Below are 24,986 nucleotides of genomic sequence, written 5' to 3'. Positions count from 1 at the left end.
GGGGGGCACAGCAACCCGCAGGACACCTCAATCAGGAGCCATCACAGGGACCTCTGCGGTTTTAAGTTTTGTGCTATAAACAAAAAATAACGACAATTTAAAAAAAAATGAATATGTTTTACTTTTTGCTATAATAAATATCCCCCAAAAATATATATATAAAAAACATTTTTTTTCTTCAGTCTAGGTCGATACGTATTCGTCTACATATTTTTCGTAAAAAAAATCGCAATAAACGTTTATTGATTGGTTTGCGCAAAAGTTATAACGTTTACAAAATAGGGGATAGTTTTATTACATTTTTATTAATATTTTTTTTTTTTTACTAGTAATGGCAGCGATCAGCGTTTTTTTTTCGGTACTGCCACATTACGGCGGACACTTTTGACACATTTTTGGGACCATTGGCATTTTTATAGCGATCAGTGCTATAAAAATGCATTGGATTACTATAAAAATGCCACTGGCAGGGAAGGGGTTAACACTAGGGGGCGGGGAAGGGATTAAGTATGTTCCCTGGGTGTGTTCTAACTGAAGGGGGGGGGGGGTGGACTCACTAGGGGAAATGACTGATCGCTGTTCATACATTTAGGCATTTCACCCCCAACAGGACTGGGAGCTGTGTGTTTACACACACAGCTCCCGGTCCTCACTCTGTAACGAGCGATCGCGGGTGCCCGGTGGTGATCGCACCCGCCGGGCACGTGCGTCAGGATCAGGGACGAGCGGGGGGCACACGTGCGCCCATAGTGGCTGCTTCGCGAGGTGACGTAGAGCTATGGGCTCTCGCGCAGGGGAGCCGACCTGCTGCTCGGCAAGTAGTTAATAAGAAATACAGATTTCTTCTTGTCATTAGATCATTTACACATCATTGAGGATCTTGTTGAAAAGTGGACAATTTTATCAGTGTTTTTAATCTCATTGAACTACTTGTTGGCAATCACCTTACTTGTAAAGCATTGATTTCGATTTTGGAAATAAGGAGCTTGCCAGCAAGATGCTAAATAACTCATAGCATAGAAATGAACCATGTAGTTTAATGCTAAATGTGAGTTGTATTTCACCAGTCCTAAGGATCTTCCCTAGCACAAGGTTGTCTGAAAAACAGGAGGGCAATATACAGTGCCTTAAAAAAAAGTATTCATAACCCTTGAAATTTTCCACATTTTGTCATGTTTTGACCAGAAAAGTAAATGGATTTTATTAGGATTTTATACGATAGACCAACACAAAGTGGCACTTAATTGTGAAGTGGAAGGGAAATAATAAATGGATTAAAAAAAAAAAATCTGAAAAGTGTGGCGTGCATTTGTATTTAGCCTCCTTTACTCTGATACTCCTAACTAAAATTTAGTGGAACCAATTGCTTTCAGAAGTCCACCTGTGTGTAATTTAATCTCAGTATAAATACAGCTGTTCTGTGAAGCCCTCAGGAGGTTTGTTAGAGAACCGTAGTGAACAAACAGCATCATGAAGGCCAAGGAACACACCAGACAGGTCAGGGATAAAGTAAAAAAAAAAATCCCAAGCTTTGAACATCTCATGAAGCACTGTTCAATCCATCATCCGAAAATGGAAAGAGTATGGCACAACTGCAAACCTACCAAGACATGGTCATCCACCTAAACGGACAGGCCGAACAAGGAGAGCATTAATCAAAGAAGCAGCCAAGGTAACTCTGGAGGAGCTGCAGAGATCCACAGCTCAGGTGGGAGAATCTGTCCACAGGACAACTATAAGTTGTGCACTCCACAAATCTGGCCTTTATGGAAGAGTGGCAAGAAGAAAGCCATTGTTGAAAGAATGTCCTGTTTACAGTTTGCGAGAAGCCATGTGGGGGGAAATAGCAAACATGTGGAAGAAAGTGCTCTGGTCAGATGAGACCAAAATTTTAGTTTTTGGCCTAAAAGCAAAACGCTATTTCTGGTGGAAAACGAACACTGCACATCACCACGAACACACTATCCCCACTGTGAAACATGATGGTGGCAGCATCATGTTGTGGGGATGCTTTTCTTTAGCAGGGACAGGGAAGTTGGTCAGCGGTGATGGGGAGATGGAGACAAATGCAGGGCAATCTTAGAAGAAAACCTGTTAGTCTAAAAAAGACATGAGACTGGAGGCAGAGGTCCCCCTTCCAGCAGGACAATCGCCCTAAACATACAGCCAGAGCTACAATAGAATGGTTTAGATGAAAGCATATTAATGCGTTAGAATGGCCCAGTCAAAGTCCAAACCTAAATCCAATTGAGAATTCGTAGCATGACTTTAAAATTAGACACTTTCCATCCAATCTGACAGAGCTTGAGCCATTTTGCAAAGAAGAATGGGCAAAAATGTCACTCTGTAAATGTGAAAAGCTGGTAGAGACATCCCCAAAAAGACTTGCAGCTGTATTTGCTGCAAAAGGTGTTTCTACAAAAGTATTGACTCGGGGGGCTGAATATAAATGCACGCCACACTTTTCACATATTTATTTGTAAAAAAAAAAAATTAAAACCATTTATCATTTTTCTCCCACTTCACAATTATGTGTCACTTTTTGGTCTATCACATAAAATCCCAACAAAATACATTTACGTTTTTGGTTGTAAGATGACAAAATGTGGAAAATGTTAAGTGGTATGAATACTTTTTCAAAGCATGGTACATACATATATATATATATACACACACACACACACACAGAGTTTAGACATAACCTTTATGACCACTGACTGGTTACGTGAACAAGATGATCTCATAGCAACTAAAAGATCCATGTCTTTATGGACCTTGCTTTGTGCACTGGTCCAAATCATTTGGTGGAGGGGGATTATGGTGTGGGGTTGTTTTTCAGGGGTTGGGCTTGGTCCCTTCGTTCCAGTAAAGGGAACTCTTAAAGGGTTTGTTATCCTAAACAAAAAAATTAACCCTGTTCCTTAGCATGAATAATGGCACAGTGCTTGTGCTGTCATTTGACCCTTTCTATCACCTGAAACACTTGCCTGATCCTGCCTGGCTATGCCCTCCCCCCTGTGAACTGACTATCATTGCTGCTGAGCCCTAACACCGTGGTCAGTTTACCTGCCTCAGTCATCTGCAGCTCTCCTGTCTGTCAGCTATTTGTTAGTGCCTGCCCCCTCCCCTCCTGCTGCTGAAGTTACATTAAAAGTTTCATACCATTGTCTCTGTTTAATAATCCTGTGTGCCCATGCCTTTTAAAAAAAATAAGCCGTTCTATACCCGATTTCAGAGCGGCGCTCATGTGACCAGCCGTCTCTATCCTCCTCCCCTGCCGACTGATGTCACCGTGGGTTTCTCGGCCCTGCCCACTGCAACTGTCAGACGGGGAGAGCAGAGAGGCGGCCGGTCACGTGAGTGCCAAGTGGCGCTCTGAAATCAGGTATAGAAAGTTTTATTTTTATAAAGGCACAGACACAGGGGGCACACAAGATTATTAAACAGAAGATGGTATACATTTTAAATATAGTGGCTTAACAACCACTTTAAAGCGGAGCTCCACCCTAAAGTGGAACTCACGCTGATCGGAACCCTCCCCCCCTCCAGTGTTACATTTGACACCTTTCAGGGAGGTGCAGATACCTGTCTAAAGACAGGTATTTGCACCCACTTCCGGCCACACAGTTTCGGGTAAACTGCGGGCAGAACGTCACCTCCCGTCCTCCCCCCGTTGTGCTCTGGGAACACTCGGCTCCCAGCACACAGCGGGAGCCAATCAGCGGCACAGCGCAACTTGCGCATGCGCCGTAGGGAACCGGGTAGTGAAGCCGGAGCGCTTCACTTCCTAGTTCCCTCACTGAGGATGGCGGGGGGAGCAGCAGAGTGACGAGCGATCGCTCGTCCTCTGCTGCGGACGGCGCTGGACTCCAGGACAGGTAAGTGTCCTAATATTAAAAGTCAGCAGCTGCAGTATTTGTAGCTGCTGGCTTTTAATATTTTTTTTTTCATGGCACATCCGCTTTAAGGCGTCAGCATACCAAGACATTTTGAACAATTTCATGCTCCTAACTTTCTGGGAACAGTTTGGGGATGGCCCCTTCCTCCAATATGACTGTGCACCAGTGCATAAAGCAAGGTCAATAAAGTTTGGGGTGGAGGAACTTGACTGGCCTGCACAGAGTCCTGAGCGCAATCCAATAGCTCACCTTTGGGATGAATTAGAGCAGAGAATGTGTGCCAGGCTTTCTCATTCACATCAGTGCCTGACCTCACCTTGTGGACAGCCTTCCCAGAAGAGTTGAGGCTGTTATAACTGCAAACAGTGGGCCAACTCAGTATTGAACCCTACAGACTAATGCCCCGTACACACCATCACTTTATGTGATGAAAAAAAATGACGTTTTTAAAAACGTCACTTTAATTGACCGTGTGTGGGGGAAAACGTTGTTTTATGTCTTCTAAAAAAACGACCAAAAAAAATTGAAGCATGCTTCAATTTTATGTGTCGTTTTTCAAAACGTCAACTTTTACTTCACAGAAATTGACCGTGTGTAGCAAAAAACGTCGTTTAAAACAACGTTTTTTCACCCGCACATGCCCAGAAGCTACTTATGAAGCGAGCTTCAATGGAAAAACGTGGTGGAACGTAACCTCGCTTTGCTAGAACATTGTGAGAAAAACGATGGTGTGTAGGCAACTTCGTCTTTGAAAATTGAAAAGACGAAGTCATTTTTTACTTCACAGAAAATGTCGTTTTTTTTCATCAGATAAAGTGATGGTGTGTACGGGGCATAAGACTGGAATTCCATTAAAGTTCATATGTATGTAAAAGGCAGGCATCCCAATACTTTTGGTAATATAGTGTATGTGCAGACAAGCAAAATTGTGTAATTTAGTAATGTATGTGAAAACAATACACATACCCATACATAAAACTGTTTATTAACAATGTCTTCACAGGAAAAGATTTGGCTGCTGTGCAGAGGACAATTGTGGCTCTTGGGAGTATTGCAGTCACTAAAAATGATGGCCAGTACCAAGGAGATCCCTCCTGGTTCATGAAGTAAGTGCTAGAACTAAATATGAATATTATTTCCCAAACAATTGATCATTTTGTTGTTTATCCTGTACAATAACCATTTATATTGGTTTCCACAGGAAAGCCCAGGAACATAAACGGGATTTCTCTGACGACAAGCTGAAAGAAGGAAAGAATATAATTGGTTTGCAGATGGGTAGCAACCAAGGAGCCTCCCAGTCTGGCATGACAGGCTATGGCCGCCCAAGACAGATTATGAGTTAAAGCCAAAAAAGAGGCAAGAATTGTTGTTAACCTCTTCACTGCTCTAAGAGTCCCTAAGCAAATCTGCAGCAATGAAAGGGCGAGACTAAACCTGGTTCTCCTAGTCATTCCACTATTGCAGAAGAAACGCAAGCATAGCCATTCCAATGATAAGTATCTAAAAACGAAGGATCCGTCGCAAGAAAACACTTTCACTTTTATGTTACAAAAGTGGTCACTCCTTTCCAAAACAATTTTATGCAGCTTTCTAACTATATTTTCAATTACTGAAAGTGAAATGTAATTAAACATCACAAGGTTGGCTGTTTGAGATCCAGTCTTCATTCACGACCCCCATCCCTTTCCCTTGGTATATGTCCTAGTAAGAGGCCCGGTCTTGTTCAGAAACAATATTTCTTGCAGGGCATCTCAAGAATGCTTCTTTTCTAACCATATCAAGAATAGTAGTTTTAAAAGACGTAATAACTCAATGTTTCATGCTCCTCTCTTATAGCCCCCATTCCATGCTTTCAGCTCACACTTGGCTATTTTCATTTGTAGAAACAGATCTCCATTTAACAAGGTCTTCACAAGATACTGCTCATCACTTGCAATGCAACAGCATGTTTTCTATTCAATCTGACAGCAGTTAACGAGGTTAATTGTCACCTATGATTTCAACCGTAAATTTCTCTACCCTTTTAAATCGGTGTTTATTATAAAGATTTTTTTATTCTTTGTTGGTCAAAATAAAAAACATTTGAAACCATTAAAGATTGCATTTTGTTATGAATTTTGTAAATGCATTGTGTTACCTACTCTGCTGTATTTCAATTCCAAAAGCCATGAACTTTGTTCAGTGTTGGAGATGGCTGGTTGGCCACTTGTCACCCCTTATTTCCCTGGGCACTTCCAGACTACCTATGCCATGTGTATATCGGGAAATTTGCCAATTCAAATATGGCACATGCCCTGCATAGGTATAGTGGACTGCAAATAAAACTGCAGCAGCCAGAAATAAAGGCAAGCAATTTGTTTACATGTAGGGCTTGTAGTTTTATTTTTCCTAACAGACTTGGTATCCTAAAGTTCAGTGGCTGCCAAACTAAGTTGACAAGGGGGGGTATAATGGCGCTTGCAAGCGCCATTACACTCCCCCATTGTCAATAATTGCTTTAAGTGTGTGAACACTATTAGTCGAAAGGGGTGAGTATTGCCTCAATTAGACTAATGATGCAACTATTTTAATTGTGCCAACATCCCAGTTAGTATATAACTTGTATGACGTAATAGTCTAAAGAGCCAAGGCTGCTTGAGGCCCAGGCAATTCCATAAACATAAGTCAAAAAAAGGGGGGGGGGGAAGGAGGGGGAGGGACTTTCACGGCACTGATAAGAAACCAGGTAAGTGTAAAAAACAAAATTTATTCACATAAAACGGTTTACACGTTAAAAACATTTGGGAACAGACCCCACAAATCAACATTGGGTATACAACCAATTATGACAGATAGGTGGAGCCACAAGGCCTCGACCGGTTTCGCGGCAATGCCGCTTCTTCAGGAGGATTCCAAGCTGGTCAGTAGATTCAAGCACCGGGTCTGGCAAATTACCCCTGGCGCATGAAGGGGGAATAGCTTAGAACGGACTCATAAGAATTGATATGGATCTCATGAGTACTGGGGCACAAAAGAGCAGGCAGAGCAGAGTAATTAACAAGGCAGAGGATAAGCAGGTAATGCTTAATCAGCAAAGGGTGATTTGGTCTGGCTTTAAACTAATGCTGCACCGCATGTCCCCAGGGAGAGCGTCCACGCACTATTAGTCGTGGCAGCTGCATTATTAGTTATATTTATTATTATTTTAGCTTTGTTGTGCCCTTGTTTAGGTTGATTTTGCGCATTAGTTCACCCCCCCTGTTTATGCCAAACTAAGTTGTTGTTTTTTTTTTTATATGAGAATCCATGGCTTCCCGCCATCTTTCTAAAGGATATATGGTTACACCTAAAGATTTGCTTTTACAGAAGAAAAAGTGTTTCTTGGAATATTTGAACCAATTGTACGTTAAAAACACAAATCGGCATTAAGTATACCCAATGGGTTACACTGTATCTAAAGCAATACCCTTTTTTTTTCATTATGGAATGGCGAGTGTCTAAAGCCTCGTACACACGTACAAGTTTCCTTTTTTACCGCCGGGAAACCTGAGGGGAAAGCCGAGAACCTGCTCGGTCAGTCTTTTCCCCCTACACACGGCCGGGTTTCCCGACAGGAAAACGGCCATGCTCGCTTTGGTCGGGAATCCCGGCCGTGTGTATGCTCCCCTTGCAGGCTTTCCCCATAGGAAAACTGGCGGGTTAAAAAACATCTTTCCATGGTGAAAAATGTTAATTGCTTTGCAAGGTCACCTGATGCTTCAACAGACGTTTGTGAAAATTCAAATTTTTCCAGGTCATGCTAAAGCTAGTAGTAGTTGGTCACATTCTACTGGACTAGTTATGTAATGTTGATGTTTCATAGCTTATACAAGCCATTTCTTTAGTTTCAGTGGCAAGAACATGCTTCGGCGTTTATATCCACACCACATTCCGTGGTGATTGGATTGAATCCAATCACCGTGGCATGTGTAGATGTTGATTGTCCAAGAACAGGATGGAACCACAACCTTCAACATTATCCCATTGTTGGTGTCAGGAACCCAACATGTGTATTAATTCCTCAATTTACATGACTCAGCCTAGGTTCACACTGCTGCGAATTCAAAATCGCGGTAAAATGCGCGATTTTACCGTGATTTCGCGGCTGCGATTTTGCCGCGATTTTGGCCGCAATTTAATGTAAATCACGGCCCGAAATCGCAAAAAGTAGTACAGGAACTACTTTTTGAAATATCAGATGCGGCGTCGCACTGATTAGGACAGTGCCATTGCCGACAATTGCCGCCGATTTGAGATGCGATTTGACATGTCAAATCGCATCTCAAATCGTTCCAAATCATACCCAGTGTGAACCAGGGCTCAAGGAGTGAATTGTTATCAAGTCGCTGGGCCAGAGAGGCTAAAGGATAAGTGCACCTTTCTGAACAGGTCACACCTAAATTTAGGGAGCAACAAGCAACCTGCAAATCCTTTGCAATTAATGTCATTTTTTTATATTTTTTACAAAACGGGAGCTTAGCCTTTAATACAGCATTATATGTAAAAGACAGATAAATGCCCCAACCCTGTTGAGGCACGGAAGTTCCATTTTGAAGTATATAATCTCTTTCATGCCTACTGCAAACCAGTTGTTCACTCTGTCCAAAATGTGCAACTCACTGGGGGTCAGGGCTGGACTGGGACAAAAATTCGGCCCTGGACTTCATCCAGACCGGCCCACTTTAATTCAATAAAATGCTGCCCCCACCCCCCCGAAAAATCACGCCCACCAAAAGGCCCCTACATCCATTATTGTATATCATGAGAGGGTGAGAGAGAGGGGAATGAGAGAGGGAGGGAGGGTTGAGGGAAAGGGGGTGAGTGTAAGAAAAAGAGAGTGAGTGTAAAAGAGAGGGGGTGAGTTTAGGACCCTGAGGCGTTTTTTAGGCGCTTTTGGGCGCCTGTAAAGCGACTGAAAAACGCTTCCGCTGCAGTCCCAGAGTGAAAGCCTGAGTGCTTTCACACTGGGGTGCTGCCAGGGCGTTAAAAAAAGTCCTCCAAGCAGCATCTCTGTTTTAAAAAACAGCCCACTGAACCATCGGCCCACCGGGAAACTCCCTGTAGTCCCTATGGCCAGTCCATCCCTGCTGGGGGTCATTTACCAAAGGAACATCCACTTTGCGCTACAAGTGCACTTGGAAGTGCAATTGCTGTAGATCTGAGGGGGACATGCAAGGAAAAAAAAAATGCATTTTATCTTGCGCGTGATTGGATGATAAAATCAGCAGAGCTTCCCTTCATTTCAGATTTACAGAGATGCACTTCCAAGTGTACTTGTAGAGCAAAGTGGATTTGCCTTTCATAAATAACCCCCACTGTCTTTGAAATAATTTTCCTTTTGCTTAAATTGTAGGAAGACTGCTGAAACCTTCCCTGTAGATTTTGCACTCTAAAGACCCATACACACGATCGGACTTTGACAACAACGGTCCGACGGACCTGTTTTATCGGACAATCCGATGTCTATATGCTCCATCGGACAATTGTTGTTGATTTTTCAACGGACAAATGTTCACTATGCAGGCTCTCAAACTTTGACAACAAATGTCCGATGGAGGATAATCCGATCGTGTGTACACAACTCCAAAGTACAAACACGCATGCTCAGAACCAATGCTAAACATCAGCCAACAATAGCAGAAGTTGCCCAAAGGGTGGCGATAAAGAGCTAAAGATAAGATAAAGTTGGCTGAAAATTTTCTGCCGTGTGTATGAAGAAGTTCACGGCCAACGCCCATTCGGATAAAAATCCACGGTGAAGTCTGATTGTGTGTATGAGGCTTTCTGTTTGGGCATTCATTCATGCAGAGGTTGCTTTGTTTCCCCAATGTACAGGTCTTTGCATTCCTCACTACACTGTATATACCAAATTACATTGCTTGTATTCGGTTTTTGAGATAGTTTTTTTCTCAGAGTATATTGCTGGGCTAGAAGGATACAGGGATGCAATGGTGGTTATTTACTAAAGGCAAATCTACTTTGCACTACAAGTAATTTCACTGACAAGTGCACTTGGAAGTTCAGTCGCTGTAAATCTGAGGGGAAGATCTGAAATGAGGGGAAGCTCTGCTGATTTTATCATCCAATCATGTGCAAGCTAAAATGCTGTTTAATTTTCCTTGCATGTCCCCATCGCATCTACAGCGACTGCACTTTCAAGTGCGATTTGCACTTGTAGTACAAAGTGGATTTGCCTTTTGTAAATAATCCCCAATGTTTGCTAACGATCCTTCTGAGTTATCCGACACTCCTGCTACATATGGAATGAATATCACTCCAAGGGGGTTGATTTAATAAACCTGAATAGTGCAGAATCTGGTTCAGCTGTGTATGGTAGACCACCTTACTTTATGAAGGGCTGCACCAGATTTTGCACTCTCCACTTTTAGTAAATAAACCCTCCATGTGTTCTGCTCCTCCCCTCTGTTTGGTCCCATGTTGGCTTTGGATGTTTCTTCCAAGGCCCAATCTGGGTAGCCTCAAACTTTCAAAGCACTCCTGAGATGTCGGTGTCCTTGTCTCTAGACTATGTGGGTGTTACCAACTCTGTTTAATGTTGCAGAGTCCCAATATCCCCCAGTGGGTGGAATACAAAAAGGTATTACAGTAATCGTTACCAAACATACTCTCACCATAAGGGGGCTGGAGGACCTTGGTTGTGAGGAACGACAACAAACTCATTCTCCCTGGAGAAGATACGCTTGAGAGAGGACATAATCCCAATACACAAATCTTAAAAATGGCGATTCTAGCATTGGGAGTAAAACATTTAACTTAGACCCCTTTCACACTGAGGCGCTTTTAATGTGTTTTAGCGCTAAAAATAGCACCTGTAAAGTGCCTCTCAAGCCCCCTCAGTGTGAAAGCCCAAGTGCTTTAACACTGTGGCGGTGCACTAGTAGGACAGGAAAAAAAATAATCCTGCAAGCAGCATTTTTGGGGCGATGCAGGAGTGGTGTATACACTGCTCCTCCACCGCCCCGCCCCATTGAAATGAAGGGACACCGCTGCTGAAGCACCGGCAAAGCGCTTCAGCAGCGCTTTTCGGGCGATATTAACTCTTTCCTCAGCCGCTAGTGAGGGGTAAAAGTTAATTTGGGCCGGAAAACCGGTGAGGTTGCGTAGAAATAGTCTATTGCTTCCAAAAGAGAAAAGGGATGCGGGAGTCCCAGACCGGGTTAAATACTATGAGGCCTCGCATCTGGCACGGGTAGTGGATTGGTGTGTGCATTTAAAGAAACCATGGATCCATATGGAACAGGCAACTACTGATTTACCTTTGGAGGGGCTTGTCTGGCTTCCAGACAGGGACATTCCGCAATCTGCAAAGAGACACCCAATGGTGGGTGTGACCCTATGTATGAACAGTTAAGATCTTTAAAACCACCACTATCTCGCCAGATCCAACTCCCATCATTCCAGTTCTGGGCACATCGACTTTTCAGCCAGGAATGACAGCTCCCCGTTTTAAGGACCTGTTACGACAGGGCATTAGTAGGCTTTTTAATTTTTCAATAGAAGGGCGAGTGATGACAAATAGAGAGATTGAAGGCAATTTCTCAGCAGACCTAGATTTCCTTCGCTGCTTACAGTTGATCTCAGTTAAGAATCCCTACTTTAATACGGGACCCCTCGACTTTTGAACAGATTTGTTTAAAGGGGGAACCATTGTCATATCTATATGCCCTGCTAATTGAAATAAATGCCCCACATGACTTGCCTTTTCTGCAATGTTGGGAAAGAGATCTGGGGGTATCTTTCTCACAGGCACAAAAGGATAGGATTCTATTTTTCGCTCACAAAGCCTCACTGGTGAGTAGATATCAAGAAGGAGGCTATAGAATCCTTAGGGCCCTTTCACACGGGCGGACGAACGGTCCGTTTTTTACAAGTCCGCTAACATTCGTAAAGATCCGCTTTTTCAGACGGAAGAAAACCCTATTTTTCTTCCGTCTGGCGGAATGGATCGGATGAATATGGACACACGGTCCGTATTCATCCGATTCCCCATAGGGGAGAGCGGAGGAAAGACAGGGTGGTCTCTGCACTGTGTGCGGGGACCGCCTTGTCCGCCTACAGCTCAGCGTGGATTTACGGATGATCCCCGCTGAGCAGACGGACACACGGGGCAGATCAATACGGATCCGCTCCGTGTGAAAGAGCCCTTACAAGGTGGTATAGAACACCGGCAGCATTGCAGAGTATCAGATGTATGCTGGAGATGTCAGGAATTGGGAGGGACCATGATGCATATTTTTTCGGAATGTCCAATGTTGAGGGAATTCTGGAAGATGGTTGAGGAAACCGTGAAAACGATTACGGGTGTGTCTCTTGGAGAGAGACCGAGGGCTTTCACACTGAGGCAATGCGCTGGCAGGAGAGAAAAAAATCTCCTGCTAGCAGCATCTTTGGAGCGGTGAGAGGAGCGGTATGTATACCGCTCCTTCCCATTTAAAACAATGGGAAACTGCGGTATTAACCCTTTATCGGCCGCTATCGGGGGTTAATACCGCACCGCTAGCGGCCGAATCCCGCGGCAATTCCAATGGTATAGCGACGCTATTTTTAGCGGCGCTATACCGCCACTGCGTGTCCCGCCCAAGTGTGAAAGGGGCCTAAAGAAGACACAGAATGAAGTTGGATGAGAAGTGGTTCAATCATAAACTTTGTAAAGATTTCTTTACCGTTAGAGTAGTAGAGATGTAGAATTCCCTTCCAAAGTTGGTGGTGTCAGTGGGGAACGTAGATAAATTAAAAAAAACTTTTTTCTTAGGTTCATATCTATGCGGTTGGGGTTGATGCAGTTTTTAGGCACCTGTTGTGTTTAAACATGTGTTTTGATTTCTTTTTTTCCTCTTCAACAAACTGAGTGTAGCTGGTTGTTAAGGAGCAGGCCGGGAAGCCAGCCGCCATGTCCTTAACAACCAATGAGTCATCATCAGCTGTCCACTGACAGCTCTGCTCCCCCCCCCCCCCAAAGCACCTTGTCCCCATATTGATTGGGACAAAAACCTCTTCCCCAATATCAAGGCCAGTGGTTGTGGGGTCTGCGGGCTGGGGGCTTATTCGGAATGTGCCATATATGTTTTATCTTCAGAATCCTATTTAACCCTGTCAAACAGCAGCATATATTCAGTAGCACATTTTGTTTGTAAAACTATAATAAAGAATTAAAACATAGTTAACACTCCTGTACAGAAGACAAGGAAGCTAGATTTGTTCATGTAAAACTTTTTATTGCTGTTAAAATAACATTTTCATCAAGCAAATCATATTCATCAGAACACACAAATCCTTCTCCAACAATCATACAAATAATAAATTAACGTGGTTGTGTAAAGCTCTCAGCATATAAGGTTTCATGTAACCCGGGGAAACATGTTCATTTCTATTTATTTATCTGGTAAACAGGATCACAGTGAGAGTAAAAGGTCCAGCAAGTATCAGAGCATATACTCTAGAATTGGCCTCGCCCAGTGTCCTCTTGCCATTGGGTTTGAGACTCTTCAAAATATGGTTACAAAAAAATTATACCAATTTATTTACAATGAACAAAAATATATAATAGAGAATTCTTTTGAAAAAGTCTGAACTCTGGGAAAAAAAACTTCTATTTAAATAAATACCACAATAGCCACAAAGATAAAAATCCACTTTGTGTGCATCAAATGCTTTTGCAATCAAAGATTTTACCTTGTAAAAGTGAAATCATCAGCTGTTGGAGGGAACCAGAAGGTCCTGCCACTACATGCACCCTGCAGAATACTACAGGAGCGAATACAATACCACTTGCTCTGCAGAACGAGCAGCAGCGATTGATCTTTAGAACAAAAAGGCTAAATACCGAAGTTGTATACCTCCCATATTTAGACAATATTCATTCAGCCTGGATTCCAGCTTTCCATTTTTGGACAGAGGTTGGTGTTGGGCTGCCATAGTAAAACTACTACTTAGGCCAATTGGTATTGCTGGCCCAGATACTGCAGAATCTGAATCGGTAGTAAAGGAATAGCTATGGCGCAACATCTTGCAGGTTTAGCCAGCGACAGACCAACTATATAGGAAAAAAAGATTTGCCCCTTTTTGGGATTCTGTCACAGGTGAGTTTTTACTGCTTTATGTATCTCTATTACAGAGATGTTTCCACTGCTGGTTTATGTAACCATAAAGTGAGAAAAATCCTTCCAAACAGAGACAATAAAAACAATAAAAACAGATAGAGGTTCCAACCCCTTCTCAACACTATCCAAAACTGAAAAAATGGTTTTGTCTGCAATGCAAATTAAAATGGAGCCTTCATATTTGTGTACGTGTGTGCTTGCAAAGTTCTTAAACGGGTTGTAAAGGAAGACGTTTTTTTTTTTATCTTAAAGCGGAGTTCCACCCTAAAATTGAACTATTAATTGCTTGCTTTTAATGTTTAATGCTTTTACTCACTTCTATCTTGCTGTTACTAGGTAGATTTTGTAATCTGTCTAGTTCCTAGTCTGCAGTGGTTCAACTTCCTGTCCTAAAACCCCCATTGCCTCCTGGGAAATGACACTCCCAGGAGTCTCTGGGCATCACTGTGCCTAAAAATCATCCGATTAATGCAAATTTCAGCGCCATTTTTGAAAAGGGAAGAACGCCCTTAGACGTCAGATGGTGACCTTTTTGCTGGTCAGCAAGGAGTTAATGGACTCTCCCGTGATCCCCGTTTTAAAATAGTGAGTAAAAAGGTGTATATGTTAAAGGGATGAAAAGTGAGCTTTCCCTATTTTTGGGGATTCACAAGAGCACACACACTTACCTACCATCTTTGCAATATATGCAGAGGGGAAGGTTAGTCACCTTTTCACTCACAATTTTTCACCCATTCCCATTTACCTAATTTAGATAAAACGGGGATCACGGGAGAGTCCATTAACTCCTTGCTGACCAGCAAAAGGGTCACCATCTGACGGCTATTCATTTTAGGGTAGCTGATCTACCATATGAGCATATTTATCAGTGGTCACCCGACATCTACTGCACCATCAGGACATAAGGCAGCGCGATTACCATTTTATTTGCTCCTGGATACATTACCCATCCTGGATCGGAACCCATTATTAATATATCTAATCTATCGGGCAGCGCCACCACCATTTACCATATCCATTTCTTACCGCTTTATTTGGGGCAGCAATTATCACCCTTGTCTAGATGCTATGGGCAAGGTAAATACATCATTTTTAATAAGACATATAATTTTTTAGTCCACGATTTTATTTTTTACACTTTAATGTAGCATTATAGTGGGGGGCGCTGAATAAATAAGCAGACTTTGCTTTTTGGTGCAAGAGGATTACGGCTCTAAAGCACATGCATGTAGACAGGAAGTGGTTGAAAGAGACCAGCAGCGTTTTTTTTTTTAAAACTATTTTCTAACAGCAAAAAAAAAAAATATGGTAATTGTGACAGTATTTCAACACAATAAATATTATCCAGCTAGAGTTTACATTTACTTTAAATTTTTTAAAAAAGAAACGATTTAACATGAGAAAATATTCTATTATATCTTTTGTAAATGGTTGGAAAACAGATTTGGTTCCCAATCCTTTCCTAGGTGCACCCAACCATTTCATATATGGTAAATCTCACCACTCATAAAACTGCCAACCAAAAAACATTATTTAAAAGGTCATTTTTTTAAAGGACAGAAGGAAATCTTTTTGCCCTTGCTTAGCATCTGATATCGAAGTACACGCGTTAGACCAAAGTCTAAAAAAATGGTCAGGAGTCTAAATGTTTAATTTTCATTTACAAAGAGGTCTGTATTTCAGAGGAGTAGGTGGATAAGTACTCATTGGTGGCCTAGGAATTTTGCATATTGCTGTTCCCTAAAAATCAAAGGTGAAAATAGACAACAATTTTTTAAAGATTCAACTGTTTTTGTTGTATTTTTCTAATAAGGAGCAACCGCTTCAAGAATTATGCTGCAGGATCAAGTCTAGCTGTCACAACATTCTTTTTCTTGATGAATTGCTCAAAAACTAACCGTATTACATACAGTATTTATTTTAATAAATTAATATTAAGCACTGGTTTACTTCACAATGATAACAGTGTCATTATGCAACACATTTACCATTGTAGAAAAAGTTTGTGAACCCTTAGGAACTTCTTGATTTTGGCATTAAAACAATCTCATAATAATATATTATTTAATAAGCCCCACATAAACAGGCATTATCACGGATTTACTGAACAAAGGATTAAAGTGGAGGTTCACCCGGAAATTGCTATTTTTAACCTTAGATTCCTGCTCATTTAGTCGAGGGGAATCGGATAGTTTTTTTAAAATCAAAGCTGTACTTACCTTTTTAGAGAGCGATCTTCTCCGCCGCTTCCGGGTATGGGCTGCGGGACTGGGTGTTCCTATTTTGATTGACAGTCTTCCGAAAGGCTTCCGACGGTCGCATCCATCGCGTCACGATTTTCCGAAAGTAGCCGAACGTCGGTGCGCAGGCGCAATATAGAGCCGCACCGACGTTCGGCTTCTTTCGGCTACTCGTGACGCGATGGATGCGACCGTCGGAAGCCTGTCAATCAAGACGGAACGCCCAGTCCCGAAGACCCATACCCGGAAGCGGCGGAGAAGATCGCTCTCTACAACGGTAAGTACAGCTCGGATTTTAAAACAACTAGCCGATTCCCCTAGACAAAATGAGCATCCATCTAAGGGTAAAAAAAAATGTATGGGTGAACTCCCGCTTTAAACAATCAACAAAGGGCATTGGGGTCAGGTACCCACAATAATGAGTCCAGAGATCCAGCCTATTACAGGGTTTACAAACTTTCACTTACAGCTGTAAATCTGATCTTAGGTGCTGTGCAATGATGCAAAACAAACATAACACAAAATAAAAATAGAGGTTAAAAAATAAAAAATAAACATACCTTTTGCAAAATCCTAATCTGTGCATTTGTTTTTGGCATTATATAATAGGCTTCAAACAACAGTAGTCTCAATAAAAGGACACTTATGCCGCGTACACACGATCGGTTTGTCTGATAAAAAAAAGTCTGATGGATCGTTTTCATCAGACTAAACCGATCGTGTGTGGGCCCCATTGGTTATTTATCCATCGGTTAAAAAATTAGGAACTCGTTTTAAAATTATCTGATGGATAAAAAACCTATAGAAAAAAAAACTATCGTTTGTAGGCACGTCCATCGGTTAAAAATCCACGCATGCTCAGAATCAAGTCGACACTTGCTTGGAAGCATTGAACTTAATTTCTTTTCAGCACGTCGTTGTGTTTTATGACACGATTGTTTTTTTAACTGATGGTGTGTAGGCATGACTGATCATCAGCCAGCTTCATCAGATAACTGATGGAAAAATCCATCAGACCGTTTTCATCGGATGGACCGATCGTGTGTACAGGGCATAAGAGGTCTCTTTATAATCTTGAATCTTCCAGGTAAATGTGTTCTAAATGACGGTGATTCTCCACCAGACAACAGTGAGAACCACATTCTCTGCTTCATAAATAGACCACATGTTAAAAAGAAGTTGTTTGTTAAAGTGAACTTGACATGTCGATATAAAACAAACATTCTCAGTAAAATGCAGGCTATTCCTGTATATGTATTCCATTCAGCCAGATGAACTGTGATGCTGGATGATGAAAGGATGGGGCTTAAATAAAATCTGGTTGAGGCTCTGTGCACAGCCTGGGCCTAAGAACTAGGGTCCTCCCCAGCCATAAATTAACTAATCCGAAGAGAAGTGTCAAAGCATTCTACAAGTATTGTTGCTTTATTCACTTTGGTGGCCATAACAGGTTTACTTTAACAGGGTTTTCTTACTTGACCTGAAGCATTTAATATCTTTAAAAACCCAACAGCTCTTCCGTTTTGATAGAGTAGCGTCATTATGTTTCCCCGTCATAGAAAGGCTGCCATTGATACACTACAAAGTGGACTAAGGGCCAGATTCACAGCTGAGATACGACGGAGTATCTCAGATACTCCGTCGTATCTCTCACAGTATCTATGCGACTGATTCATAGAATCAGTTACACATAGATAGCCCTAAGATCCGACAGGTGTAATTGTTTTACACTGTCGGATCTTAGGATGCAGTACCGCGGCCGCCGCTGGGGGGAGTTTGCGTCGTAAACCAGCGTCAGGTATGCAAATTAGGAGTTACGGCGATCCACAACGGATTTTCGCGTTCGCTACGTCGCCGCTGGTCTAGTTTCCCGTCACAAAGTTAGTCGTCGTTTTTGGTGCCTTAACTTTACACAGCAATCGTATTGCTGTATAAAGTATGGCCGTCGTTCCCGCGTCGAAATTTAAAAATTAACGTCGTTTGCGTAAGCCGTCCGGGAATACGGAATTACGCTACGTGCGTCGCCGTTCGAAAAAATGACGTCACTGCGCGCAAAGCACGGCGGGAATTCCGAAATGGAGCATGCACAGTAGGTCCGGCGCGGGAGCGCGCCTAATTTAAATGGCACACGCCCATTTAAATTACGCGGGCTTACGCCGGAAGCCGCCAGCGTAGTTTTCATCGCAAGTGCTTTGTGAATCAGGCACTTGCGATGAAAACTTGCGGCGGTGTAACGTATCTAAGATACGTTACGCTGCCGCTAGTCTACGTGAATCTGGCCCTAAGTGATCACCCGGTTCAGGTTCTGAATCTTAAATGGCTAAAACAGGGTCAGACTTCATCTACTAAGGCTGTATAAACAGCCGCATAAAAAATTCTCCAGCAGGTATGCAAAGTGTTGGTGTATACATGGGTATGGGGTAGGGGTTTCCTTTTCACCACAAGCAGTACACAATTGTAAGCAAAAAAAAAAAAAAAAAAATATGCAGTAGAATTCCTTAACTTTGGCTACCTGAACCTATCCTGATGAACAGTCAGGATATCAAAAATTCTGATAGCTCAGCCTATGAAATATCTAAAATTATACATCATTTTTAATGTTTTCTTAAAACCAACTTATAACATTGTGCAGTTCTGTAAATATTACAGAATTTTCACAGATACCTAAAAAACAAATGCTATGAACAGGAAGAAAAAAACTTTACTTGTAAAATATTATAGTTACATTCAAATGGTTTAAAGTAGCCCAATAACCTGGATTATATGATAATTAGATACTAGCCTGATCCCGTGGATGCTGAATTAAAGGAATTCCACTGTATCATAGGTAGAAAACTATCTTGTTGGGAAGGAAAAAGTGAGATCCATTTTAAAGAAATCATATCTTCATAAAAATACACTGAAAGTTTTTTGTAAAAATACTTTTTGTATTTTTTTAAGTTGCAGTGTCCCTTTAAGATGCTTAAAAAATGATCACCCGTATCAAAAGTTAAATCAGTAAATAAACGCTTGTTTACAGTGCCAAACCTCCAGCATCTGAAGAAATGATCTAAAACCATCTCATAGGGAAGATTCTAGAAGCGGATTTCCATAGTCCTCATTTAACAAGATAAGATAAGGCAAAAATCCAATATTACATCTGGACAAGCACAGGCGGTTTTGTATTAACCACTGTGTCCTGTTCTTAGCATTTTCTTTTTTTCCCCGGACTGAAACTTTTACTTGTATCCAATACCCTTTAAGTCATATACATTTGTATCGACCTCATGAGCAACTTGCCTCAAATCTTTGTGCAAATTAAAGTTGGATATCAAGCCTTGCCTGTGTCCTGTTGTCCTGTAGACACTAGATTTTCTCTAATGTGATTTGAGTTGTAGTGATTCCTGTGAACAGTACTGCAATCTTCATCATCCTCCTCTTCCTCACCCTCCAGAACAGTATCTTTTAAACCACACAGAGGTAATGATTCAATCTCGGTGCCTGCTTCTAGCTGCCGGGGGCTGGGAACAGCTCGGTGTTGGGTCCAGATGCAAGGGGAAACATCACAGCTAAGATCTAGATCTTTACTACTGGATATCCGAGAAAGGTACAGCTCCATAGTATAGTATAGGGACCAAAACACAGCAAAACATCCCAGGAGCATGAGAGTCTGAGAAGGTAAAAAATCATTAAGTTAGAACAAGAAAAAAAAAACATTTATAATAGCTCCAACTTAATGAGGTGTTACAATGATAATCATTAGTTTGCATTGTTTTATAGCTCTGAAGATCCACTATCTTTGTGAAGCTCCTGCATTCTCTCCTCTTACATTAACCACTCGCGTATCTGTCGGTGTGTTAGCAGATTTTCCACTTAAAGTATGCAAAAGTTTAGGAACCCCTGACAATTTCCAAAATTATCATTTATAAATATTTGGGTGTTTGGATCAGCAATTTCATTTTGATCCATCAAATAACTGAAGGACACTGTAATATTTCAGTAGTGAAATGAGGTTTATTGGATTAACAGAAAATGCGCAATATGCATCAAAACGAAATTAGATGGGTGCATAAATTTGGGCACCCTTGTCATTTTGTTGATTTGAATACCTGTAACTACTTAGCACTGATTAATTGGAACACACAATTGGTTTGGTGAGCTTCATAGACAGGTGCATCCAATCATGAGAAAAGGTATTTAAGGTGGCCAGTTGCAAGTTGTTGTTCTCTTTGATTCTCCTCTGAGGAGTGGCAACATGGGGGCCTCAAAACAACTCTCAAATTACCTGAAAACAAAGATTGTTCTACATTATGGTTTAGGGGAAGGCTACAAAATGTTATCACAGAGATATAAGCCGTCAGTGTCCACTGTGAGGAACATAGGGCCAGATCCACAAAAGAGATACTCCGACTTAACTGCTGTTCAGTCTGTGTGTAACTTTGGAAACGATCCTCAAAAGGCTTTTTCCAAAGTTAGGCAGAAGATCCGGCATGTGTAATTGAATTACACTGCCGAATCTTAGGATGCAGTACCGCATCCGCCGCTGGGGGCATTTCGAGTCGAAATGCCGTTTCTAGTATGCAAATTAGCACTTAAGGCGATCCACAAAGCTTTCTAGCTTCCTTTTTGCGCAGTAAGTGTTATTTTGCAAGTGTAAAATTAGGGCTGGTTCTACAAAGTGTAAACTAGTCACACCATGTAAAAGCCCATTCCAGCGACGGCATTTGGTATGCTTTCCCGAGGGAGAACTCCACGGCAATTTGTAAAAACAAAACCGGCATGGGTTCCCCCCCAGGAGCATACCAGGCCCTTAGGTCTGGTATGGGTTGTAAGGGGACCCCCCCTACGCCGAAAAATTGACGTAGGGGGTCCCCCTACAATCCATACCAGACCCGTATCCAAAGCACGCTACCCGGCCGGCCAGGAAAGGAGTGGGGACGAGCGAGCGCCCCCCCTCCTGAGCCGTGCCAGGCCGCGTGCCCTCAACATGGGGGGGTTGGGTGCTCTGGGGCAGGGGGGCACACTGCGGGCCCCCCCACCCCAGAGCACCCTGTCCCCATGTTGATGAGGACAGGACCTCTTCCCGACAACCCTTGCCATTGGTTGTCGGGGTCTGCGGGCGGAGGCTTATCGGAATCTGGGAGTCCCCTCAAATAAGGGGGCCCCCAGATACCGGCCCCCCACCCTAAGTGAATGGATATGGGGTACATCGTACCCCTATCCATTCACCTGTAGGCAAAAAGTTAGTTAGTAAACACACAACACAAGGCTTTTTAAAATATTTTATTATTCTGCTCCGGATGCCCCCCCTGTCTTCGTTATTAGCTCAATTAGCAGGGGGGGCTTCTTCTTCCGCTCTCCGGGGGTCTTCCGCTCTCCGGGGGTCTTCCGCTCTCCGGGGGTCTTCCGCTCTCCGGGGGTCTTCCGCTCTCCGGGGGGGGGGGCTTCTCCGGACTCCGGGGGGCTTCTTCCATCTTCTCCCCTCTTCCGCTCTTGACTCGGCGAACCCCGGTTCTTCTGCAGCTCTCCGGTGCCTTCTTCTTCAGCGCTGGCTGCCTGCTATGTTTGTGTGTTAGCTCGATTTCAAACAGGCAGCCAGCGCGGTCTTCTGTGGCGTCAGGGTCTTCTCTTCCTTTCTTCCGATGTTGCCTCGTCGCCTGTTGTCGCTGTAATGATGGAAGCGCGCCTTGCATCCCATTTATATAGGCATCACCGTCCCATCATGCTCCGGCAGGTACCCACGTGGTGGGTGCCTACCCACGTGCACCCACCACGTGGGTACCTACCGGAGCATGATGGGACGGTGATGCCTATATAAATGGGATGCAAGGCGCGCTTCCATCATTACAGCGACAACAGGCGACGAGGCAACATCGGAAGAAAGGAAGAGAAGACCCTGACACCACAGAAGACCGCACTGGCTGCCTGTTTGAAATCGAGCTAACACACAAACATAGCAGGCAGCCAGCGCTGAAGAAGAAGGCACCGGAGAGCTGCAGAAGAACCGGGGTTCGCCGAGTCAACAGCGGAAGAGGGGAGAAGATGGAAGAAGCCCCCCGGAGTCCGGAGAAGCCCCCCCCCGGAGAGCGGAGAAGACCCCCGGAGAGCGGAAGACCCCCGGAGAGTGGAAGACCCCCGGAGAGTGGAAGACCCCCGGAGAGCGGAAGAAGAAGCCCCCCTGCTAATTGAGCTAATAACGAAGACAGGGGGGGCATCCGGAGCAGAATAATAAAATATTTTAAAAAGCCTTGTGTTGTGTGTTTACTAACTAACTTTTTGCCTACAGGTGGATGGATAGGGGTACGATGTACCCCATATCCATTCACTTAGGGTGGGGGGCCGGTATCTGGGGGCCCCCTTATTTGAGGGGACTCCCAGATTCCGATAAGCCTCCGCCCGCAGACCCCGACAACCAATGGCAAGGGTTGTCGGGAAGAGGTCCTGTCCTCATCAACATGGGGACAGGGTGCTCTGGGGTGGGGGGGCCCGCAGTGCGCCCCCCTGCCCCAGAGCACCCAACCCCCCCATGTTGAGGGCATGCGGCCTGGCACGGCTCAGGAGGGGGCGCTCGCTCGTCCCCACTCCTTTCCTGGCCGGCCGAGTAGCGTGCTTTGGATACGGGTCTGGTATGGATTGTAGGAAGACCCCCTACGTCAATTTTTCGGCGTGGGGGGGTCTCCTTACAACCCATGCCAGACCTAAGGGCCTGGTATGCTCCTGGGGGGGGAACCCATGCCGTTTTTTTCTTTGAAAATTGGCATGGAGTTCTCCCTCAGGAATGCATGCCGCTGTCATTTTTTTTTTCCCCGACGCAACTTTTTTAAGCCGTCGCGATCCTCAAAACTCGGCGTAACGTAACTTCGCGCATGCGCAGTACGGCCGGCGCGGGAGCGCGCCTCATTTAAATGGGACTCGCCCCATTTGAATAGGAACGCCTTGCGCCGGCGGAATTTTAGTTACACAGCCTGAAATTTCTAGATAAGTGCTTTGTGGATCAGGCACTTAGGTAGAAACTTTAAGGCAGTGTAACTTAAATGGGATTTTTTAAGTTACGCCAGGTTTTTGTGGATCTGGCCCATAGTGAGGAAATGGAAGACCACAGGCACAGTTCTTGTTAAGGCCAGAAGTGGCAGGCCACATAAAATATTGGAGAGGCAAAGGCGAAGGATGGTGAGAACGGTCAAAAACAGCCCACAGACCACCTCCAAAGACCTACAACATCAACTTGCTGCAGATGGGGTCACTGTGCATCCTTCAACAATTCCTTGCACTTTGCACAGGGAGAAGCTGTATGGGAGAGTGATGGGAAAGAAGCCTTTTCGGCACACACACCACAAACTGAGTTGCTTGAGGTATGCAAATGAACATTTGGACAAGCCAGCTTCATTTTGGAATAAGGTGCTGTGGTCTGATGAAACAAAGATTGAGTTATTTGGTCATAATAAGGGGCGTTATGCATGGCGGCAAAAGAACACAGCATTCCAAGAAAAACACTTGCTACCCACAGTAAAATTTGGTGGAGGTTCCATCATGCTGTGGGGCGGTGTGGCCATTGCCGGTACTGGGAATCTGGTTAAAGTTGAGGGTCGCATGGATTGCACTCAATATCAGCAGATTCTTAAGAATAATGTTGAGGAATCAGTCACAAAGCTGAAGTTATGCCGGGGCTGGATATTTCAACAAGACAACGACCCAAAACACTGCTCAAAATCTACTTGGCATTTATGCAGAGGAACAAGTACAATGTTCCGGAATGGCCATCCCAGTCCCCAGACCGGAATATCATTAAACATCTGTGGGGTGATTTGAAGCGGGCTGTCCATGCTCGGCAACCATCAAACCTAACTGAACTGGAGATGTTTTGTAAGGAGGAATGGTCCAAAATACATTCATCCAGAATCTAGACACCCATTACAGGCTACAGGAAGCATCTAGAGGCTGTTATTTCTGCTCTACTAAATATTGATGTGATTTTTGTGTTGGGGTGCCCAAATTTATGCACCATCTAATTTTGTTTTGATGCATATTGCGCATTTTCTGTTAATCCAATAAACCTTATTTCACTACTGAAATATTCCTGCTTACTTCAGTTATTTGATAGATCAAAATGAAATTGATGATCCAAACCCCCAAATATTTATAAATGATAATCATTGAAATTGTTAGGGGTTCCTAAACTTTTGCGTACAACTGTAGATGTAAATGCCAACCACTGAGCTCTCATATACTGTAAGGAAAATGAATTTTGAAATTACATGAACATGTTAAATATCTTAAAAATTTCAGCTTTTAATAACCCAACTCATAGGGAAAATATACAGTAATAAACACTTATCCACAAAAAGTCCTTTGAGCTATGATAGCTCTGTGCATCCCAGCATAGACCCGCCGCTTTCGTTCCAGCCCTCCGTCTGGTAGCCGCAGTGATACCCGGAAACCGCCGTTTAGACAGTGAACCGGCACCCCCACATGCGGCGAAGCGCAGCCAGCACCTATAGCTACAGGGACCATCCACACGAGCTGAGGACTGACTGTTAATTGGACTACCACACACGCCTGCATACAGTACCACTATGTGAGTGCTTTGATACTATTTTATTATTAAAGTGTACAGTTTTATCTAAGTGGCGCCTGCTTTCTGTTTCCCTTTAATAACCTAACACCTGGTGTTTGTGCCATAAGGACCCCTTGTCCAGGTACCTCTTGTTATTGGGTGTAAATGTTTT

General features: G+C 43.4%; 2 protein-coding genes across 5 annotated transcripts in view; one reads left to right on the top strand and one right to left on the bottom strand.

Annotated features, from left to right (window-relative positions):
• TAGLN (transgelin) overlaps positions 1-5,998 on the top strand; it is a 34,112-nt gene extending 28,114 nt beyond the window's left edge. The window contains exons 4-5 of the mRNA XM_040327656.1: positions 4,903-5,005; positions 5,101-5,998. Coding sequence (XP_040183590.1) covers positions 4,903-5,005; positions 5,101-5,245 — 248 coding nt within the window. The 3' untranslated portion in view covers positions 5,246-5,998. The remainder of the gene's footprint in view (positions 1-4,902; positions 5,006-5,100) is intronic.
• Positions 5,999-18,853: 12,855 nt separating this feature from the next.
• The window catches only part of PCSK7 (proprotein convertase subtilisin/kexin type 7), a 119,878-nt gene continuing 113,745 nt past the window's right edge, over positions 18,854-24,986 (bottom strand). For 3 of the 4 annotated variants that reach the window (XM_040327651.1, XM_040327654.1, XM_040327653.1), the window contains exon 16: positions 18,854-19,930. In XM_040327651.1, coding sequence (XP_040183585.1) covers positions 19,592-19,930 — 339 coding nt within the window. In that variant the 3' untranslated portion in view covers positions 18,854-19,591. The remainder of the gene's footprint in view (positions 19,931-24,986) is intronic. The other variant, XM_040327650.1, reaches the window with a different exon arrangement.

This window comes from Rana temporaria, chromosome 10, assembly GCF_905171775.1.
Source record: "Rana temporaria chromosome 10, aRanTem1.1, whole genome shotgun sequence".
NCBI classification, from domain to species: domain Eukaryota; kingdom Metazoa; phylum Chordata; class Amphibia; order Anura; family Ranidae; genus Rana; species Rana temporaria.
The sequence above is the reverse complement of the archived record's forward strand: the minus strand, read 5'-3'. Positions and strand labels throughout refer to the sequence as shown.